We start from the raw sequence: 22,935 nt of genomic DNA, 5'->3' as shown, positions 1-22,935 counted from the left end.
AATGTAAAAATAATATTATGCTTTTTAGGCTTCCAGGCATTGTATGGCATTCAAAATATGGCTGTCCTGAAGATTACATTTCTCTCAAACGTTCCTCCTGCTTAGTCAGGGTTGCCAACTCTCACGCATCTGGCGTGTGACACACGCTTTCACTCTCAATCTCACGCTCTCACACTGCCCAAACTATTCTCACGCCAAAAACAAGAATACGAAGACTAGAAACGGTTTTGAAAACTTTTGTCACGTAGTGATCGTCTTCTCAATAGAACATCTTTGATAATGTCTTCTGGCCAATCAGAATCACGATAACGGCGTGGTGTTGTTGCAGGAAGTCCCGACGGAGAATACTTTTGCGGTAGTACATCTCTATACATCGATACAACATTACGTGTTGATAGAAATCAACACGTAATGAAATAAGACCCCACGGTTTGATGATTGATAGGTGTGTGGGCTGTCTTTCATTTTGACACACAGAACAATGGGGGCTATCCACCCTTATCCACAATGTAAAGTAATTCACACAGCCTCTTCCCTCTTCTACCCCATTCACACCAACGGTGTTTCGGGGCCGGTTCGGTGCTGGTGCTTGAAAAGCACCGGGTTTTCCTGTTCACACCGCAGCGGAGCAGCCTCTAAGCTCCGGAATCCGGTTCGTTTCGAGCACCAAAAAGTTGTCCGTGTAGAAGCAAGAACCGCTTACGTCGGAGGGGGGCGAGATTAACCTGAGATAACAGTTAAGGCGAGTACGGCAAATAAAAGTTGTAACCAGCAGTAGTGCTGAGCAAAGTGACTAGAACGCAACCACACACTTGTAAAAAAAAAACACGCTTTATAAAGTTAGGCAACACTAACCAGGCTTCGTGTGATTCTGTTTATTTGTACCTTACTTTGACCATCCGTTCGCTGTTATTGATCATTGTGGAGAGCAGGCAGACGTTTTGTTTGTTATTATAGCAGCTATCGGATGGAATCAATACATGGGCTGCACAGGTTGTCATGTCCGACTATCACAAGTAGAATCATAATGAAAAATACGCTGGTAAAAAGTGCCTGTTTAAACGGCTTAGCAAGTAGTCAGTTTAGCTTCGGTTGCTATGCTAACATCACCCATGTTATACCAGAGAAACTTTCATAACAGCGTTGTGATGCCAAACAGCGTCAATTCAGACTGACACCAAACAGCGTCAATTCAGACTGACAAACATTCACTTAAGGGGAACTGGGGATATGTATCAGCTGCTTGTGTGACAGTCAGACAGTGAATACTTTAGAGCCGTGAGAGCTAACCCGGAGCTAACGGGAGAATACACTCGTGGAAGAGCAGCCGGCCAGCACTGCAGCGGTCGGTAAATGCCGCTGAAACACATTAATAAACAATGAACCACGGCACTCTGGAGAAAAGTATAAGGTTGGAGAAGTCGTTATTTAATTTAATCTGGCTTCGTATGATTAAAAGCAACGCAGTCCCCGGCCCGTTGTTGTTGTGAGGTGAGCTCCGTTGGGGAGAAAATCAGCGACGTAAACTGTGACGTCATGACGCAGCAGCGGCAGCACCAGTCGGTCTGAGCGGTGTGAAAAGAGCCGGAGTTAAACCGAAGTACCGGTTCCGAACCTGAAAAGCTCTAGCACGGAGCTTGAACCGGAGTTGCGTTGGTGTGAAAGGAGCAGCACTGCTGCAGCAGGTTCAGCTTTCAGAACAAAGTAACAAAAAACTAATATGGCATTCATTTTTTTAAATGTGTAGTAATAGATTTATTTATTTTTCTTCTCAAGAGAGTACCAGAATGTGTATTTTATGTTAGTATTTCAAAAAATCTCCTGGGGAAAAATCCCCCAGACCCCCCTGCAGGGGTTGGGTTTTCAGCAGGTCAACTCTTTCACCTGTGGGGAAATTGCAGGATTGGCTCCAGGTCGCCCTTTTTATTTACTACAAGACAAATGTGCCTTTTTATTTCATACAGTTCAATTTGGATTGAGACAGGGAAATAATCTAAACCTCACGCGTGGCGTTTCACTGTCGGGGGGAGCGTGTATGTAATTACATTGCAAATACTGACTTGAGCCCCACCACTGTATGGGTTAGCCCTACCATAGATTACCCAACAAAAATACTCTAGAGCGCATGCGCAGATCTAAGATCCAGTAGAAATGATAAAAAAGTAAAAGTCTGCTGCTTATTGTTCTACTAGGCCAAAATAGAGTCAAAGAGTATATGAGAGTGAGAGTGTGTTAATTAATATATTTGGCAGTTTGGAGTAAGTCTGTAGATTTGTTTGTGTGTGTGTGTTTCATGTATAGGCCTCTCACGATAATTAATTTTGTTGGATACATTTTCCCGGAAATTATTGCGATGAACGATAATATTGTCGGCACCGTTGTATGACCATTTTAGACCACTGACATAATGATAATATATAATAATAATTAAAGTACATCCTTTCAAACTGCTAGTCACATCCTCATGTAAATGGCAATTTATCGAGGTCAGAAAAGTTATCGAGTTCATTTTTATTTATCGTACGATAAGTCAATTAAATTGCTTATCGCGACAGGCACACAATAAAACAGTGGAAACAAACATGTTTGACTTTCATTAGTGAATGAAACTGTGCCCTTTATAGTCTGTGTCCATTATTGTGTATTTGTATATATTGTATATATATCCTATATATATGCTAAGGTCCCGCTGCTGACACGATAGCAGTCAGTTCGTGCGCATACAGTATGTGTAATTAAACCGAATTAAACCCATGATATCAAAATCTCACTCCAGCCAGGTACCCAAAGTTGGCAACCCTGGCTTAGTCATGAGCTCGGTCATCCTCTTTTGTACATGCGGCACTCTTTCACCTAAGTGGTACATATTTTATAAACCCCTGGACTTGTCTTTAACAGCTCATATGTGTGTCAGGAAGATTTCTGCTCAAGTTAGGGTTAGGTTGAGAACAAATTAGGGTAAGGTTAGGGTTAGGGTTTAGGGAAAAAGTTATTAATTGGAGGTGGATATCCAAAATACCGAAACACTTCTGATCAAGAACAAATGTCACCATTGTGTGTCCACATAAAGATGAACTGAAGGCTCTCCTGTGGTGCTGTTTGTCAAACTAAATGTCATCTTTTTTAAATCATATGGAATTGTACTGGAACACGCAGGCTGCCATACCTGAACTCACCAGAGGGGGCGCTGGTCCAGGTCTAACGGCTGTGTGTGTGCTCTGGAGCCGCGGAGGGGAGGGGGCTCCGGGGCTTTGTTGTGATAGTAAAGGCTCCACCGGTCAGCGCTTTCTCCGGGGCACGGTGCTGCACGGTGCGGGGACTGTTCCTCAAGAGACATACCGGACACATGTAAGGTACCTCGGCCACATTTATTCAGTTGTGTTTGTCTCTCAGGTTTGAACAGCTTCAGTTTACGGCATCCTGTTGCACAGATAAGAGAAAAGAGTCGAACCCCAGCAGGGCGAAGCGACCGGAACGGTACCGTACAGCTCTTAAACATCACACAATGGACGGGAATGTGTTGCGTAAGGGTTGTGTTAGTGTTGTGTTAGTGTTAGCAGCAGCAGGATGTGAGCCTCACTGTGGAGCCAACTCACACCACGTGTTTTGATAACTCTCTGATACATTTTAGCTCATTTCTGCTACATGTGCAGTCTGAGCACGGGAATGAGCTACATCTAAAGCTAAGATGTGGAACACACACACACACACACACACATACATACATACATACATACACACACACACACACACACACACACACACACACAGTGACATGCTGCCTATGAGCATGCATGTGTTGTTGATGTGTGGCACATGATGCTCACATGTTGTTTATCAGATCAGCAGCTGCACACTATTTAACAATGGCTCATCCATTTTTCTCTTTTATACCTATATAAGGCATATTTATACTTTTTCTTTTTCAAAATACCAAACAGATCATGCATTTTAGCCATGCCTCATTTTGCTCAATTTGAATTTTTTTAGATCTGTTTTTAGCAAGGGTTGATTCTGTGAGAACAGCACCATCTAGAGGCCTGGCATATGTACTACACCGTCTCCAGCGCTTTCGAACGGCAATGCCGTGGTTGTCTCCTCCTGATTGGTGGAGTTGGCCCAATAGCCGTAGCGCCACTGTCCTGACGTCAGGATAGTGTTCAAATCTGGATCAGTTTTTATCAGATCCGTTGCAGCCCCTTTTTTAGAGATTTGGGTATGGAGGAAAATAGAGAGGGTTGTGTTTTCTGACACTTGTGCGGCTTTCACACCAGCGCTTTTCCCTTTCTAGCTCCTAGCTAGAGCTTTTCTGGTTCAGCTCCGGCTTCCCTTTTCAGCTCCCGCTCTGTTCACACCGCCCAGAGCTGCCGCTGCTGCGTCATGACGTCACCGTTTACATCGCTGATTTTCTCCCCAACGGAGCTCACAACAACGGGCCGGGGACTGCGTCGGGTCGATGATCGTGTTGCTTTTAATCATACGAAGCCAGATTAAATTAAATAACGACTTCTCCAACCTTATACTTTTCTCCAGAGTGCCGTGGTTCATTGTTTATTAATGTGTTTCAGTGGCATTTACCGACCGCTGCAGTGCTGGCTGCTCTTCCACGGGAGTTTATTCTCCCGTTAGCTCCGGGTTAGCTCACACGGCTCTAAAGTATTCACTGTCTGACTGTCACACAAGCAGCTGATACATATCCCCAGTTCCCCTTAAGTGAATGTGTGTCAGTCTGAATTCACGCTGTTTGGCATCACAACGCTGTTATGAAAGTTTCTCTGGTATAACATGGGTGATGTTAGCATAGCAACCGAAGCTAAACTGACTACTTGCTAAGCCGTTTTCTACAGGCACATTTTACCGGCGTATTTTTCATTATGATTCTACTTGTGATAGTCGGACATGACAACCTATGCAGCCCATGTATTGATTCCATCCGATAGCTGCTATAATAACAAACAAAACGTCTGCCTGCTCTCCACAATGATCAATAACAGCGAACGGATGGTCAAAGTAAGGTACAAATAAACAGAATCACACGAAGCCTGGTTAGTGTTGCCTGACTTTATAAAGTGTGTTTTTTTTTATAAGTGTGTGGTTGCCTTCTAGTCACTTTGCTCAGCGCTACTGCTTGTAGGCAGGCATGACGAGACTCTTCAGTCGACCCATGTTCAGGGGAGGTGGGTTTAGTTTCCTGCACGTCTCGACGTAAGAGAGACGTAAGCGACGCCGCCTCTAGCTCCGAAGCTCTTGCCTCTAGGCCGACAATTTTTTGGAGCTGGAAGTGAACCGCATTCCGTAGCTATGAGGCGGCACCGCTGCGGTGTGAACAGGAAAAAACGGTACTTTTCAGGCTCCAGCTCCGAGCCGGAGCTGAAAAAGCGTCGGTGTGAAAGGGGCATGAGTGAGTTCCCTGGAACACCGGGGACACGTATTCATGTATAAAAAACGTACACAAGTGCATTTTGCATGATAGGTCCCCTTTAAATTGACTTAAAGGTGGGGTAGGTAAGTTTGAGAAACCGGCTCGAGATACACTTTTTGTTATATTCCATGGAATGCTCTTAACATCCCGATAGCAATGAATATCTTAAGTGCTTTGACAATAAATACATTTAAAAAATGCATCTGTGGAAAGCCGTAGCGCTGTAAAAAGCACGACCAATCATCTGAGCCGGCCCGGCTAAAATAACTGGATGGCCTACCTGCCTGTCAGTCTTCTTCTTCTTCTTCTTCTTCTTCTTCTTCTTCTTCTTCTTCTTTGATGGCGAATCGCTTCCACTTGGAGCATATATCGCCACCTACTGTTGATTTATTAAATGTTTATATTAAATCCTTGTACTCAGACCAGTGCTTTTGAGGAATATGAAGATCAGCTTGTTTGCTTCATTTCTTGATTTACTTTCGTATATTGACTTGAAATCCTTGACGTTGAGTTGTTCCAGTGCAGTTTTCATAATGAGTCTTTGTCTGTTATAATCCGGGCAGCTAAAAAATACATGATGTATTGTCTCTGGTTGTTGGCAACCATCACAATTGCCATTTGGATGTTTTCCAATCAGATGCAGTGATGAGTTTAATCCAGAGTGACCCAATTTTATCCTGCTGATAATGTTCTGTTCTCTTCTACTACTCCCCCAAGTGCTTCCCGTTCCTACTTCCCTTTGTATCTGGTATACATGTCTTCCTTTAGTGTTACTGTCCCATAGTTTTTGCCATTGTTGCATTTTGTAACAGATTTAACTTCTGCTCTACTGATGGGTACCATAATATCAATCTGGTTTGCTTTCAAACCACATTTTGCCAGTTGATCCACTACTTCATTCCCTCTAATACCCACATGCGCTGGAACCCACACAAATTGAACAACAATTCCCAGATGAACTAACCTAAACATGATGTGTAAAATTTCATGTAAAATATCCTGACGACATTCTGAAGAGAAGTTGTTTATACTCTCCAGAGCTGCACTGGAGTCAGAGCAAATGACCACTCGCATTGGCTGTATTTCCTCTACCCTGCCTGTCAGCCTTCCATCTGTGCACAAACTTATCTCGTGCCCTCATTGGTCATGTGCGCGTTCGTGTGTGTTGGAGGAGGGGCTCTGTAAGGAAGTGGCAGATCTTTTCCGGCTGTGTATTTTCAAATTCTAGCGCACTCGAGCTGGCTTCTCCAAAATTACCTACCCCACCTTTAAGGTCAGGATAGCTCATGGGCCTTTTTAAACTATTAGAAATATTATACTTGTTACCTAAGTATGCTTGTACTTCTACCCCACATCAATTCAGATGTAAATGGTGTACTTTTACTCCAAAAGTCCTGCATTCAAAATGTTACTCAAGTAAAAGTAGAAAAGTGTTAGCATCAAAATCTACTTCAAGTACCAAAAGTATTCATTGTGCAGACTGGTCCATTTCAGAATAATATATATGATATGTTTTATAATGATTGATCATTAAAGTGTTCTCAAAGCTGGTAAAGGTGCAGCTAGTTTGAATGACTTTGTATACTGCAGGGTAGCTTGTGAATTGACTCCAGGTGGAACTAAAGTCTGATTTAAGACTTGGTTATATTTCACATCATTCATCCACATCTGTAAAGTAACTAAAGGTATTCAATACATGTAGTCTACACCACACTAAAAAAAAGTACACCATTTACTTCTGAATTGTTGTGTGGTAGCAACACTTGGACTTTGTCCGTCTCTCATTGATTTGCATGGACAGTTCAGGCCTCTGCAGAATGCTGAGCTTCACACAGATCACTTGAGCAACACAGAGCAGTAGGATCAGGAACAATGAATCACAAGAAAAGAAGAAGTAGGAGACATGAATCCCTGAGGGTAGATTCAGTTTCTCTCTGTTGTTGTGTACACATTACAGTGTAGAACATGTTCAGGGCCCAGGAGGTGAACTGGCACCGCTCCAGCTACAGCCCACACTACATTTATTTTTGGGTCCACGAGGACTTGAATCAGTGGCCATCAGTGGCCCAAGCCTCTACGGATTAAGCCACTGCCGCCCCCGAAAGCACATGTAGCACGTACTGTATATCTGTTGCATTATTTTCAGTCTTTCCGTACATTTTGGCCCTGTTGTAAATATTCTGGACAGCTAAAATGACTTATCCCCCGGACTCATTATAGTTTCATCCACATATCTAATATTTTATGATTAGGATGATTGGATGTCTTTGTTGTGAACACACTTTGAGCACCTGTGTTTGCCCCTCAGATGCAGTGATGGAGTGCTGCAGAAGGCGGAGTGTGTCTCCAGCTCTAACACGTCTCTGACCCTCTGGATGAACATCAGATGTAATACAGCTCAGACTGCTGATATGGAGAACCGCAGCCTGCTGTCCCTCTCTGTGGCCCTGCTGAGCTTCCTGAGCCCCTGTCTGACGGCACTGACTCCCAGGGTCTCCTTCCATATGGGTGAGTGATGGTTCCCTTTTCCTGCGGGCGAACTTAAAGATACTAACAGATTGCAATGAGGTAGTTATTAAGCGGGGTGATGGAGAAAAACTCCCTTTGGAGGTAACACAGGGATTTCAGCCTTTGCAGACCATTTACACAAAAACCTATAGAACACACTACAGGAGAGGGAAACCCCCAAAAGCCTCTTTAACCTGTTTAGCCCCACGGACCCGCCGAAGGGGCCGAAACCACAACATCTGCAAGCAACAGTGTCTGAGGGCTTCTTAATATTTAATAAACTATGAATGTTTTATATCCATGTAACAAGAAGAAACTCAGCTAACTGATCTTTTTTTTTTTTTTTTTTTTTTAAACCCACAAAGCTAACGCTCAGCCTCTAGCGAAAGCCACGAGCGAAGAAATGCTAACGCATTACTGCACAGAAACTCACTCATAACACCCTTATTACTTATCGTAGCTGCACGTCCAACCCATCGATTAGCATCGTGAGAAGACACAGAATCGATCGGTACCTACATTATCACTCCATGATAAGAACTCGCGACTTTATAAACAAAAACAGACATCAAAACATGTGGCGCTAGGTAGCTAAAACGGCAAAATGGCGTACCTTTGTCGTTGTCTGGTCAAAAGTGGTCTTCAATGGCATTAAAACGATAAAAACGCTGCTGAAGGTTAATCCATAGGTTAATCCAATGTGTCTGTGTCCCTTTGAAATGATTTCTGATAATCCATAAGCAATAAACCGACTTTCCCGTTTTCAGATGTCAGAGCGAGAGATAGGTTTGCTCTGGCCAAAACTGCATGCGCGAAGCCCCCACTTTTTTTTGTTAACGTTGGTGTGTATGTGAAAATTCCCCTTCGATTCTATTGGCTCTAACGGTTAAAAAGAGATGTCAATCACCAAAATCGACCAATGGGTTCCAGAGAAACGGCAAGAACGCCCATTTCCACCAAAATCACCCCAGAGGTGGAGTTTTTTTTTGCTAAACCTCTCTAAAAAGGTCAAATGTCATTTGTTTTGCATCAATCTTGATACAGGGTACTTATTATATGTTGTACTTTGGATTCCTAAAGCTTTTAGTCTACCATCCCATCATTCAAGGGTGGTTTTCACTATAAGTAAAAAAGAATATTTGGACGGACGTTTTTTTACTATGTTCAATCTGAATTTTCTTTAAAATAAAAAACATCTATATTGATTCTGACTTTTCTACATCCAACTCACAGGTTTATCATTACTTTGAGAAAAAAGATTATTAATTTTCCCCTTTTAGAAGTGTAGTTATGGTCATTTGTTCTGGAAATGTCATTTTCGAGCCTGAGACCTGAAAAACAGGCTTGGGGCCTAACAGTTAAAGATGAGGGTCTAAGCCAGGCATCCTCAAAGTCCGGACTCCGGTCCGGATCCGGACCGAACCACAACTGTCTCTGGACTCTGAGCAAATTATACTTTTCATATGTATTATCTGTATTATCTGCGAGACATCGCCACAACACAACGAGTCAAAATTCTCCGCTATGTCCACTGCAAACAGCGCTCTGCATGTCCGACTGTTCCACTGTCTGTGTGTGTCTGTCAACGCTTTGGTCCAATCACATTCAGCATCCCGTCAGCGTTTTTTTCCCCCACCAACAGTCTGCGAATCAGAGGCACAGTAGGGCGGGTCTTCGCGGAATGCGGGTGGGAAAAATGCGTGTGTGTTTAAAAAAAAAAAAGTTAGAGCGAGAGAAAAAAATCGGGGATCGAGATTTTTTTTTTTTTATTATTTTTTCTTTTATAAAATATTTTTATTATTTTATTTAATGTTACAAAACAAAAATGACCATGTTCACGTCTTGAAGTCATCCTGAGGCCTTAGTTTTGGTTTAAAATGACACAACATCATGTATGTGTTGCTTCTTTTGGGCTTGTTTTCATAGACCTGGTTGCTTATTTCTCTCAAATCTGGCAACAGAGTGGGCAGGGCGCAGTGTCTAATAGTAGCAGTAAGCTAACAAGAGGCTACGTTCAGCTGGTGCCTCGGGAGTCGGGACAGAGAAAATGTCAGGAGTTTGGAAGTATTATAAAATTGAAAGCGAAGGCAGTGTAACGGCGGAGGTTCCGCCGAGCTACGTTCAACACGACCAATCTAATACAAACGCCAACAACAACACGACGAGTACACAGCGGCCACTCAGGTAACGGCACTGAAACAACCAACACTTTCAGAGACTTTTAAAAGGAAAGAGAAACTGCCCCAGAACAGTGAAAAGGCCAACAAAATAACAGCCAAGATAGCTGAATTCATCGCGTTGGATGACCAGCCATTATCTGTTACCTTTTTTTTCTCTTAATGCATTGCATAAAGATCGGATCGGGAAAAATCGGTATCGGCAGATTGTCAAAATCAAATGATCGGAATCGGATCGGGAGCAAAAAAAGGTGATCGGGACATCCCTAGTTGTGGCTCATCGGACATTTATGAGAGAAAGTCTCTAATGTCCGAGTGCAAGTGAATGCAGCACAAGACGCACGTCTTGTAACCCCTCCCCCGGCCCTGGCGCGAGCGTGGAAATATGATTGGCGGCGATTTCATTTGAACTGTACGGCGCAAAACTAGAAGCATTCGGACCCAAGTACTGAAGGAATGAGGTATTTGCGGTCTACAATGACAGAGAAGAGACTGTCAAGTTTGGCTGTACTCAGCATTGAATCAAAACGCACTAAAGCTGTTGATCTTACTAATTTTGTGAGGCGTTTTGCTGAACAAGATGGTAATCGCCGCATTCAGCTGTAATAGACATGTCAACTTGATGCTCTGCTCACGGATGAGCATACAAAACACGGATGAGCATACAAAATTGTGAAGATTTTTAAATTTCATGTAAATAATCTGCTTAAAAAGCTAAGGGTTAGGCTAGGTTTCTTTTACAGAAATAAGTCCTGTTTCTCGCTTGAGGCCAGGAAAAGGCTCTGTGACCTTTTTACCTGTGCTGGACTATGGTGATCTGATTTATATGAATGCACCTGCTAATTACCTGAGCAAGTTAGATGCTGCGTATCACAGTGCACTGAGATTTCTGACAAATTGTAAAGCACTTACGCTGTATACCAAGGCGGTTTTGCCATCACTTACTGTACGGAGGCTCAGTCACTGGTACATGTTCATTTACAAAGCCATGTTGGATAAACTACCATCTTATATCTGCTCCCTGATCTCTCGGCGAATTGAAAGTAGTTATTGCCTGAGATCGCATGCTGTGGTTTTATTAAATGTGCCAAGTGCTAGGACTGTCTTAGGGAAGAAAGCTTTTAGATGTGCAGCTCCACTAACTTGGAACAGTCTGCACAAATAATGGAAAATTACCAATCTGGTACCACTACATGTTTTTAAAGCTTGGTTGGATGCTACACAATCAGAAGCTGTTGGTACCTGTACATGTGGATAGATATGTAAATTGTAATCCCTGTAATTGTTGCTGTATGATGTCCTTTGGTTGTTCTGTTGTTTATGTTTTTATGTCTTCGTGTGGAACCTGCTGCTGCAGGTCTCCCTTGAAAAAGAGATCAATGATCTCAATGGGATTTCACCTGGATAAATAAAGGTTTTGAATTGAATTGAAGATGATGACCTTACGTGTGTAAATATATATTTTTTCTTTGTGGGGGTCTGCCCCCAAAAAACAGTTTTAAATTCTGAGAAAGTAAAATAAGACGGTGTGTAAAACTACACTGCCCAGCCAAAACAAAGTAACCACTTTGATTGAACTAGGCCAGTAGGTAAGGACTTTCCACTGGATAATAACTGAAGTATAAAAGAATGCATGACTGAAGTGATGGAGACCATGTTTGAAGGCAAACAAAAAGAGGAAATAACAGGTCAAATCAAGCAAATCCCCCTCTCAGATTCCACAGCAACCAGAAGAACATAAATACTGGCTGGTGATTTGATTAATCAGCTTTGTGATGGAATAGAAAATGCACAGTGCATTTCCTTAGCTGTGGATGAGTCCACTGACACCACTGACAATGCTCAGTTGCTGGTGTTTGTGAGTTTTTATGATGAGGCAAAGGGGGAGTTTGTTGAAGATGTGTTGGGCCTGACGAACCTCAGTGGACACACAAGGGGGCAAGACATTTATAAAGCAATAATGGGAATGCTGAATGAAAGAGGGTGCAGCTGCCTCAAGGAAGTCAAGGACTTCAAGTACCTGGGCTCATGGCAGAGGTGTGGACTCGAGTCACATGACTTGGACTCGAGTCAGACTCGAGTCACCAATTTGATGACTTTGGACTCGACTTGACAAAATCACAAAACACTTGCGACTCGACTTGGACTTGAACACCAATGACTCGGGACTTGACTTGGACTTGAGCCTTCTGACTTGAGGTGACTTGATCATTTAATTCAGGGGTCTCCAACACGCCAATCGCAAGAAGAGCAGACTCCCGTCGGGGAGAGCAGAATCTTCAGCCGCTGCAACTCTTGCTGAGAATCCATGCAAGCAGGGGCGGGACTTTATTTTGCTGAGCCACCATGCGGCCAATCATATGCGAGGACACACTAGGATCATACCATTATGTGAAAGAAGGGTGGGGGGCAGACGCTCCAAAGACAGCAGGTGTAGTGGTACAGGCCAGCTACACAGAGCGACGGGGAGACGGGGAGCCGGATTTAAATGCAAGCGCATTGGAAAAAGTCAAGAAATTTGCGAAAACCGAAAAAAGAAGCAGCATCTGGCTGCATTTCAATGATATTGGAGAAAGCAGAGCTGAGTGCAGGATTTGTAAAATGAAAATAACCTTCAGAGCAGGGTTTTTTTTTTTTGGTAACCACTCAGGATTTATTGTCAGAGGTGGGAGAAGTTCAGGGGCCTCATTTATAACGCCTTGCGTAGGATTGACGTGAGAAGGTTGCTTACGTAGTACAAAGCAAAAAAATAGGTACAGACATTTTCCGACATTTTCCGATTCACAAAACATTGCGTACCGGCGAGGGAAGTGCGTACCGGCACTTCCTACGCCTGTTTCCCTTTTATAAATCACAATCGACTCGAAATGCGGCGCAGCTTTTGCAGGCTTCACGTAACGCCCATATTTGCCTATAAATAGTCAAAGAAACGCCCATTCATTCATTCATTTTGACTGACTGCATGAAGAAGATCGCAGGAAATGAGGACAGAACAGCTAAAAAAGACATCTCTCACACCGTGTCAGATTTTGGTTATTTTGGGGATGTCGAGATAAATCATATTGTTTGGTGGATGCAGTTTGAACCAGAGTAGCAGCATGGAGGTCGGATCGTCACCAAAATAAATAAATAAGTGGTCCGAAAAAAGTTAATGACAAAAAAAATACACATAACCTTCCTCAGGCAGTGTGTTTGTCCCGGGGACAGGAGACACCCCCCTTGATGAGAAACTGTAAGAAATGATGGGGGAATCCCTCCGGAGTGGAGTCATGACGACTGGATCTGAATTATTTTGTTGTATTTGGTGGTTTGTGTTCCAGCTGTCGATCAGCAACTATATATCCATAATCCACCAGTTAAAGGAAATACAACTAATGTGTTGTGTTATATTAGCTGAACAATTGACCACATATGGTGTTCTTAGTTTCCATACCTCCTGTGTTTTACGAGCGACTTATCAAGTCTTGGCAAACGGCATAAAACACGATTAAACGTGATAGTATATAAAACTATGCTCGTATCTACAACCTATAGAAAAGCAAAACGGCGTCAGTTTAGACGTAATTCTGTCCTCCTGCTTACCGCATCATTTATGAGAAAACATTTCATAACATTAACACAACATATTCGAGGTGGTTTTAAATAACATTTCCGTATTTATTTATTTCTCCAAGTTATGTTTTAGTGTGCACTGAGGAGTCTCAAACAGGCGTTTGTTTAATCATTTTAAGATTGGCTTTAATCAATGTTTGAAAATGAATTCTTCATATTTGATAAATGAGAGGTAACATTTTATTTATGGTATTATTTCCACATATTTCTCTCCATTCTTCCTTCTGCCAACGGTGTCGCAGTTTCTCGTCTCTCCCGTTTGTGTGCTTAGTGCGTACGCATGGGTTAGAGTTTGCGTGGAGGACTGCACATTTTCCAGTCAAGTTAGTATTTTATAAATCGCAAACATTGCGTAGAAACTGGTGTACGCCATTTTTTGAGCGTATATCCCTTTATAAATGAGGCCCCAGATCTTGTACTTGAGTAAAAGTACCAGAGTGTAGGAATACTCGGTTGCAATAAAAGATCCTGCATTCAAAATGTTACAAGTAAAAGTACAAAAGTATTAGCATCAAAATATACTTAAAGTACCACCTGCAGAGGGATCTAGATTCAGGTGTTCTTTTCCCCATAGAGACGCCTCGCTGCACATTATCCCTTGCATAAAGATAGATCGTGGGTCCCTTATAACATGTTGTACACAGTGGAAATAAACATTCTGGATACCCTAACATCAGGGATCTTATACATTAAACTCCTTCTGAATCAAACCGTCACGGTAGCCTTACCTTACTGATCCCTCTTACAATAGAAGAAAAACACGTTACTTTACCAGCAGAGAGAAAATGGATTATTAAATGATTAATGTGACTAATAAAGAGCAGTTTGATTATTAAGTATTATTCTGTTGATCGATGTCATTACATTTGTTGAAAAGCACATAAGAACTTGTTTAAGACTCGTTTTGTCAAAGTTTAGGACTTGGACTTGACTTCAACTTTCCCATCCTGACTTGAGACTTGACTTGGACTTGAGCGCAAAGACTTGAGACTTGACTCGGACTTGAGCGCAAAGACTTGAGACTTAACTCGGACTTGAGACTTGACTTGGACTTGAGCGCAAAGACTTGAGACTTGACTTGGACTTGAGCGCAAAGACTTGAGACTTGACTCGGACTTGCAAAACAATGACTTGGTCCCACCTCTGGCTCATGGGTCAACTCAACCGAGCAAGATCTTAAGGTGAGGAAGGCACTTGCATGGCGGGCACTGAACGGCATGACCAGTGTATGGAACTCCAACCTCCCCCGACAAATCAAAAACCAGCTTCTTCTATGCAACGGTAGAGTCTGTTCTCCTCTATGGCAGTGAATGCTGGACCCTGAAGCCAACCCTGCAAAAGTCTCTAGACGGATGCTACACCAGAATGTTGTGAGCAGTACTTAACATCAGCAAGAGTGTACATGTAACCAACAAGATCCTGTACGAGGGAATACCAAGGGTGAGCGAGAAAATTTCAGCCAGGAGAATGAGACTAGCAGGACATTGCCAAAGGCATCAAGAGCTGCCAGCCAGCAAATTGGTGCTGTGGGAACCAACACACGGGCATCGGTCACGAGGACGTCGCACACTAACATACGTGGACGTACTCAAGAATGACGCAGGAGCACAAAGTACCAATGAACTGGCTAGATGTATGGAGAACCGGGATGACTGGAAGCGACGATGGAGGGCTCGTCTGAGGACGACCTAGAGAGAGAGAGAGAGCAGCTGCCTTTATTCATAACTGTGCAGCTCTCACACTGCGACTCTGAGGGATCAAGCACAGACACAATAACAATGAAAACTGCTGCATACAGATTATTTTTGTTTTTGCAACCTCGTGTTAAGAATCTTGTTGCAATTGTTTAAAAGTTTGAATGACCGTAATAAACGGACCTTTGTCTTATTGATTTTTTTTTTTTTGACCTTTAACATTTGTATTTGAGTACCCCTGGTCTAAGCTGTTGTTCACATTGTATGTCATTACAAGACTGTGCCAATGTTTTATGAAGTAAACCGTGCATTGTGTTTTGTTAAGACAATATCTTTATGCTATGTTGGTGTAGCCGTTCCAACACAGCTCAGCAGTTACCACACCTATGAAGGAAGGATTTGCGGCCAGAAGAGTTTTAAGGCCCGTTGCGGGGAATCAGTTAATGTGGGCCGAAGAGAGCTGTGGGCCAATTGTCTATTTTGACAGGGTCCCGGGGCAGAGCAGACTAAAGACAGCATATTGTGACTGAAAGGGATCAAATCCCTGCTGCTAGGTTCTCACATCTGGTGGAAAGCCTGACATCAGAAGAGTCTGAGCAGCTGATTAATGCTCAGAGTTTAGAAAGACAACAAACATGATGCTGCCATGTTCACATGTCCCAATATCAAAGATACACACTGATGAGCCAATGCTGCACTCCAGTACTAGGGCTAAATATGGACTTAACTACTTAGTATAATGTTAGAAGATTGTTAGCATACAGATAGCATAGTTCCCTGTTGCACAACCCTAGTTTACTTTAAAAAATCACTTCAAACTTTCAATATTAAAGTAAGGGACCTATAGCTTCTGTTCTAACACAATCCCAACCCCACCATTAAAAAAATCTATCGCACAGATTCAATAGAGTGTATCAGCCGATGACAGTTGAGCTAATTAGCGTTGGTTTCCACTGCTTTCCATGGTACTAGGTCATTATCTTGGGATGGTTTGATGTGTGGGAGTAAAGCTCACTGAACTCTACTACAACCTGTCCTAACTGGTCCACTAATGGGGCTTTCACACCAACGCAGTTCCAGGGCCGGTTCGGAGCTAGAGCCTGAAAAGTACCGTTTTTTCCTCTAATAGGGCTTTCACACCAACGCAATTCCCGCTAGAGCTTTTCTGGTTTGGAACCGGTTTTTCTTTTCAGCCCCCGGTTCTTGCTTCTAGACCGACAATTCTTTGGTGCTTGAAACAAACCGGATTCCGGGAATCGCGTTGGTGTGAAAGCCCTATAACTGTCCTGAAGTCTCAGACCTGCCCTTCCTATGGTGCATCACGTTTTATACAACAGATTTAGCTGATGAGCTGTCAGCCATGAAAGGCTGAAGAGGTTGTTTGTGTTGTAGATTTAATAAGGGTTTTTGGTTGGATAAACGTTGGTATTGGTCTTTGTTTATATTAATATTATTATTTTGTGATCAATTATGGAATGGATCAGTTGGCTCTGATTGGATATTGGCGGCACTCATAGTAAATATAAATACCTGTCCACCTGTTTGAGGTGTGTGTGGAAGAGAGGGTGAGAGGGTCGCTGTGTTTTCTGTTGACTGCAACTTTTGACAACTGGATTACACAGACTATATGCTTGTCCATATCATAAACCAACCGTTTTCATTGAATTAAGATTTTATTCAAACAATTTTTGGATCTCAGCAAATCATTATTCAAAGCGACCAGGCCGACCTCAGCCTCTCAGCGACTTATTGGTTCCTTTTTACATTTACAATTTACAAAAATACACATCCAGGTGGACAACAAAAAGTACCACTTGTAGTATTTCCAATGAGTTTAGCATTTATAAAGAAGTGATAGTATTAAAGGTGGAAGTATATATTGCCCCGGTTATTTACAGATTTATTACAGTAGTTGAATTGGCTAGCTAAGAGATAGTTGATAATGATTACTAGAGCATATGGACAGTAAATGCTTATGTGATGTATTCAGGCCAGGGATGTGTTTACATAAATGCTCTTTGCAAATGAGCAGATTGCAGCCTGTGAACATCTGGATGTTTCTAATTGTCCTTAGTAAATGTGTGAAGTTTCCTAATCCCAGTGTTACCTGCTGTGAACCAACAGGGAGTCCTGGGAGACATGTGACCCGCTTCAGCAGCCCTGAGGTCAGCAACACCAGCACCCTGCTGCTCAGTGAGGACGAAGACATGCTGTATGTGGGGGCCCGGGACGCTGTGTTAGCTCTGGACGTTAGCCACGAGGACGCTATCACACTGAGGAGTCAGGTGAGACACCACCACTGATAACAGTCACACTACTGCAGTTACTCATCACTTTCCTTATATGTTACATTCATGGAGCGAGAGCTCTCAAAGAATATCACAAGTTTATCATATGTTTAATGCTGCTTTATGTTAGTATGGTGCCAATAATCTGGCTTGTTTGACACCCCTGCTCAAAGCCATTCAGACGCCTAAACAGACGACCCGGTATCTTTCTATTTATTATTGGTACCCACAGTTGACTTTCCTGGCATTCAAAAATGAAAATAGTCAATGTGTGCAATAGTCTAACAAATCAAAACCAAAAGAGGCACATCTCAAATAAAAGGGTTAGCAAATTAGATGCCCATATCTGTGTCTCTTAAAGTCTGGCGCTGTAGGAATTGTAGTCTTTTATATTTCCTGTCTACAGAGGACGCCACTAGGAGACCAAACGGTTTAACCTTTTTACACAAAACAAACTGAAATAAACTGGCTCTAACATTTCCAATGACTCTTCTGCTTGTATGAGAATCATGTGATCAAGTGATCCTGTCACAGTGTTACAAAGATAAAACGGGTAGAATTGCTTCAATAGGATTCACCATTTGAACAAATAGATGAACAAAATCAAGACCTGTTACATTAGCAGCTATTGTCATGTGAATGGACCCCCCCACCCCTGCATAATACTCCATCTTTGTAATGGAAGATGTAATGAGTGTTTCATGGTTGATCTGCAGTTTGTGTGTATGATGCATTCAGCTCCTCTCCTCTTCTTCCAGCTGGACTGGAGCCCTTCAGACAAAGACCTGGAACAGTGTTCCATGAAAGGAAAGGAAATGGCAAGTTTGAGAGTTTGATCACTGTATTTAGATAAGTAGGAAAATCAAAGTCAATTAAAAATGTCTCCTCCTGACCTTTAGTACTCAAATCAAATCAAATGAAGTTTTATTTATATAGCACATTTTTAAAACGATTTTTGGTTGAATTACTAATAAAACAAAACCACTTTTCATAACATACAACTTTCACATCTGGCTGTTAATGTTAAAGAGCACCGTGTAGAGTGGTGTGTAGTCTTTCATTGTGAATTGTTAGTTTGAGAGCGTGCTTTGCCAAGATATCCTAACGTCCCTTAGGAATCAGGAGGCACACGCTGCTCGCTGTACATCTTGGTGGACTTCTAACTTGATGTCTTTTGTCTTTCTCTAGACCGACTGTCCTAATTTCATCCGTGTGCTGCAGTTCTTGAACGCTACTCACATATACGCCTGCGGAACCTTTGCCTACAGCCCCCGCTGCTCCTACATTGTGAGTTTACACAGACGTTCAACTGATTGGTTGGTTTTACTTTTTGACGGTATAAAATGTTTATGGATTTCAAGCAATATAACCAGGTTTACTTTAACAGCCACATTTGATTTCTCTGTTGATCTCTATTTAATTCTATATCTTTCTATATTTTCTGTCCAGACCTCTGAGACGTTGATGATGAGCATGAAGCCCGATGAAGGCCGGGGTCGCTGCCCCTACGATCCCTACCAACGCAACACCGCCATCATCGTAGGTCAGTGCGGCCATGATGTCACCACCAATGATCACTCTATAGCTGTTGGTGGCCCAGCAATCCTTTCTATAGAATCTGTTCCCTCTTTAACAACTTATTAGCTGTGATTCAACACTTCGACATGTTTTAAGTTAACAGATTATCTATAGACTATATGTGACATTTCTCCAACATACCTACATATAAAGTGGTGCAGGAATAAGTCCTAAACCCAGAAATACGTTTTCATTATTAGCATTTTAGCATTTAGGGCTCCATTGCCTCCTAGTCGACTTTTTTCTTTTACATGTTTGCGGTTAGAAACCTGAAGTAAGGTCTGTGGTTAACACAAACTGAAGATAATTTAATGTTTTGTTCTAAACATAAAATATGTCAGTAAATACCCCATTGGTGAAAGTCTAAAACTTCAATGTATCAGAAAAACAACGGTTGCTAACAAGTGACTAAATCACACTACTAACCATCTTCACTCCTAAGCCTCCTTTAGCTTAGCCGTGTTGAGATGAAGTCATGTGACCCTGCTGTAGTTTGTTGCCTAACATTAGGTTTTTATTACTGGAGATTGCATTTACTCTTCAAAATTCATGGAGTGGTGTTAATATGCAGAGATTATCCTTCTGAACAAAAGCACAACAGTTCTAAATGGACTTCATATAGAGTGCTGTTATTCTGCGTCCACTCAGAGCATTTTAAAGGAGACATGTCATGCTTTTCCGGTTATGACCCGTCCCCTTGTGTGTTATGAAGGTTTTTATGCATGTAAACGGTGTGCAGAGTCACAAACCCTCAAAGTACACCCTGTAGCAAGTAAAACTCTAACACAGAAAATACCTCCCCAAAACGCCTCGTTGGAGATACGTCATTGTCCATTTGATTCTTCCGGGTACGGGATGATGTAATCCCGTACCCGGAACGAAATGGACCAATCCGTGGAGCCGTTGCGTTACGTCTGCGGAGTCGTTACGTTAAGCCCCCGCTGATTGGTCCAAATTGACCAATCCACGGACTTCCTCACACACACATCTGTGTGCAGGGAGCAGGCAGCTCAGCTGATTTCTCCTCCCTGGCTGCAGGCTGATAACAGACAGTTGGGATCGCGGCCAAATTCTCTCTGCAGACCCATTCTCACAGCGTTTATCAACCTTTTTCTTACTCAATATCAAGCCACACTTATTGTTTTTACTTCGGCTGTGACTTTGTGTGTGCTCAGGATGAGTTTGGCTGTGTTTCGCTGTGTATGCTAAACAAGGAAACAACACCTCCACGGAGCTCAGCGCGATTCACAACGTCCCGACCAATCAGAGCACACTGTGCTCACAGGGAGGGTGGGGGCTGGAGCTATTGGAGCTACAACGAGCCGTTAAAGGCAGAGTGAAATTCAGTGAATACACGTAGTTTACAGAGATGCTGTATGAGAAACCAATGTGAGTTTGGAAAAATGCACAATATAAATCTATTCTAGTAGACCTCAACAATGGAATTATGATCAGTGGAAATGGCCATGACATGTCTCCTTTAAAGTGCATTACAACAAAGACCGTGTTAACTGTGGTTTCTGCCCGCACATGACTGAGTCCTTGAGAGCTGTAAATGAGACCTGGACCCCACAGGCTTTCTGTTTCTTTATTTACACCATATATTGACTAAAAATAATTTCAGGCACCATGTCAAGTAAGCTGGAAATTGGCTTAAAGAATGTCACGTGTAAAACAAATTGTTGTCTCAATAACTAATATTTCTGATTATCTTCAGAAAAACTCAAATGTGATTTGAGGAACACAGGATAATTATCAGGCAACAACTTCCTTCCTTTAACCTAAGGTTTGTCTGCAAAGAACACTATATTAAATATGTATTATACCTATATTAAACTGCCTGGCAGGGTGATAAAGCTGTCAAAATGAAAAATATACAGACAAGGTAATGATGAACAAAATAGTAACACAAAAACATGAAGCAAACTGATTGTTCAGTGTATCAGGGGAATGTCCTGTCTAGCAGTAGCTAACATTTCAGTTTAGTACATTTTAGAGTTCCTTTGATGATGATGTCATACATAGGTTCTAGCTGTCGTGTTGAAACAGTGTTCAGTTTGAAGGCTCCTCAGGATTGTGCTGTGCCCCTCAGACGGAGAGCTGTACACCGGCACCGTGGCAGACTACAGGGGGAACCGGCCCCTCATCTCCAGACACCTGAGTGAGGGCCGGAGGGTGGACCTGAAGCTGGACGACACGCTGGGCTGGCTGGAGGGTGAGGGTCACCCTGAAACATAAACTCAAATACTTGTACTTGTACTCATACTAGTTAAAGTACAGGTACTTTAAAATGGTACTTAAGTACCATACTTGAGGATATGTGAACTACTGAAACTAAACAGAGAACAGAGAAAAACAACAAACAGAAAAGATGTTGACATATCCCCACAAACGTTGCCCTCTGTTGTAGACCCGACCTTCATCAGCTCCAGCTTCATCCCTGAAGAGGAGAAGATCTACTTCTTCTTCAGTGAGGTGGGCAGAGAGTACGACTTCATCGACAAGTTCATCGTTTCTCGCGTGTCTCAGATCTGCATGGTAAGGACCCTGCAATCTGATGTTGTTATTTTCACTCTTGCACTAGCACACATTTTTATAGTCATACATATCTACTTCATTCACACAGTCATACGTTAGTATTCTTATATACATACCAGTGTTTCCCCTAGGATGGAGTCATAGCAGCGGTGCTAAGGCACGTGGGCCCAGCATAATGTGAGCGCGGAGCGCGTGGAATTTTTTAGTGCGTGCGAAGTGCGCCCCGCCAATTTGTTTCTATGTGTCTGCCAGCACAAGAAAGGCTCTTGAGGCAAATGTATTCAGTATTGTATGAACATGTTTGAATTGGGGGGTGGACGTCACATCCTCTAGGGGGGTCCGGGGGTACGTCCCCCCGGGAAGATTTTTTTTGAACATTTTAAAGTAAAATGCTTCAATCTGGTGCACTTTGAGCACACAATTACTAGAGACCTGATCTAGGGGGTACAACTCTAATGGCGCGTTTCCACTACACGGCCTCGCTCGGCCCCGCTCGGTATGGCTGGGCCTCGTTAGGACTGGCTCACTTTATGGCGCATCTCCATTACAGTTTAGGAACTGGGGCAGTATCTATAGTAACGCAGTGTAGGCGGAGCCGTGACGTGATCTTCAGAGGACCCCAGAAAAACAACACAGCCGTTAGCTGTTAGCGCTCAGAGCTCACAGCTCCTCATATATGTTCAGAAACTAGACAAAAGTTAAACAAGTACAAACCACAGACTGCCTGTGTCATGGTGAATACAGTCGCTGCTTTATTTATGTCTGTATAGGCCGTTGTTGTGAGTGTGGACGGTCGGAGCATATACTGCGTTAGCTTAGCCAATCTCCATTTAGAAAACAAGCATTTTAAAAGGTTTTTCCCCTGCCGTCTGTCTGCAGACTTGACAAAGCATTAATTCATGGTTTTTACTAACCGGTATCAGTATGTTGTTACTTCGGCATCATTTTGAAACGTGTATTACAATTAAATCACGGTCAAATATGTCCATCTTGTTGTAGTTGTAGTCCCCTTGCCAGCGATGCTCTCTCTAGTTTAGCATACTCAGCCCGACTCAGCCTCGTTGCCTCTGGCCCTGGACCCACGATTTTATGAGGCCAGAAAAACTGTGAATTAGGAC

The 22,935-nt window shown here is 42.7% G+C and overlaps 1 protein-coding gene across 1 annotated transcript in view; it reads left to right on the top strand.

Moving 5' to 3' along the window:
* Positions 1-3,212: 3,212 nt before the first annotated feature.
* The window catches only part of sema4ab (sema domain, immunoglobulin domain (Ig), transmembrane domain (TM) and short cytoplasmic domain, (semaphorin) 4Ab), a 47,538-nt gene continuing 27,815 nt past the window's right edge, over positions 3,213-22,935 (top strand). Inside the window, 8 exon segments of the mRNA XM_034126252.1 lie at positions 3,213-3,353; positions 7,731-7,930; positions 17,538-17,698; positions 18,460-18,519; positions 18,890-18,988; positions 19,151-19,244; positions 21,372-21,494; positions 21,690-21,817. Of these exon segments, the coding sequence (XP_033982143.1) occupies positions 7,798-7,930; positions 17,538-17,698; positions 18,460-18,519; positions 18,890-18,988; positions 19,151-19,244; positions 21,372-21,494; positions 21,690-21,817 (798 nt within the window). The 5' untranslated portion in view covers positions 3,213-3,353; positions 7,731-7,797.

Source organism: Trematomus bernacchii, unplaced genomic scaffold, assembly GCF_902827165.1.
Source record: "Trematomus bernacchii unplaced genomic scaffold, fTreBer1.1, whole genome shotgun sequence".
Taxonomy (NCBI): domain Eukaryota; kingdom Metazoa; phylum Chordata; class Actinopteri; order Perciformes; family Nototheniidae; genus Trematomus; species Trematomus bernacchii.
The sequence above is the reverse complement of the archived record's forward strand: the minus strand, read 5'-3'. Positions and strand labels throughout refer to the sequence as shown.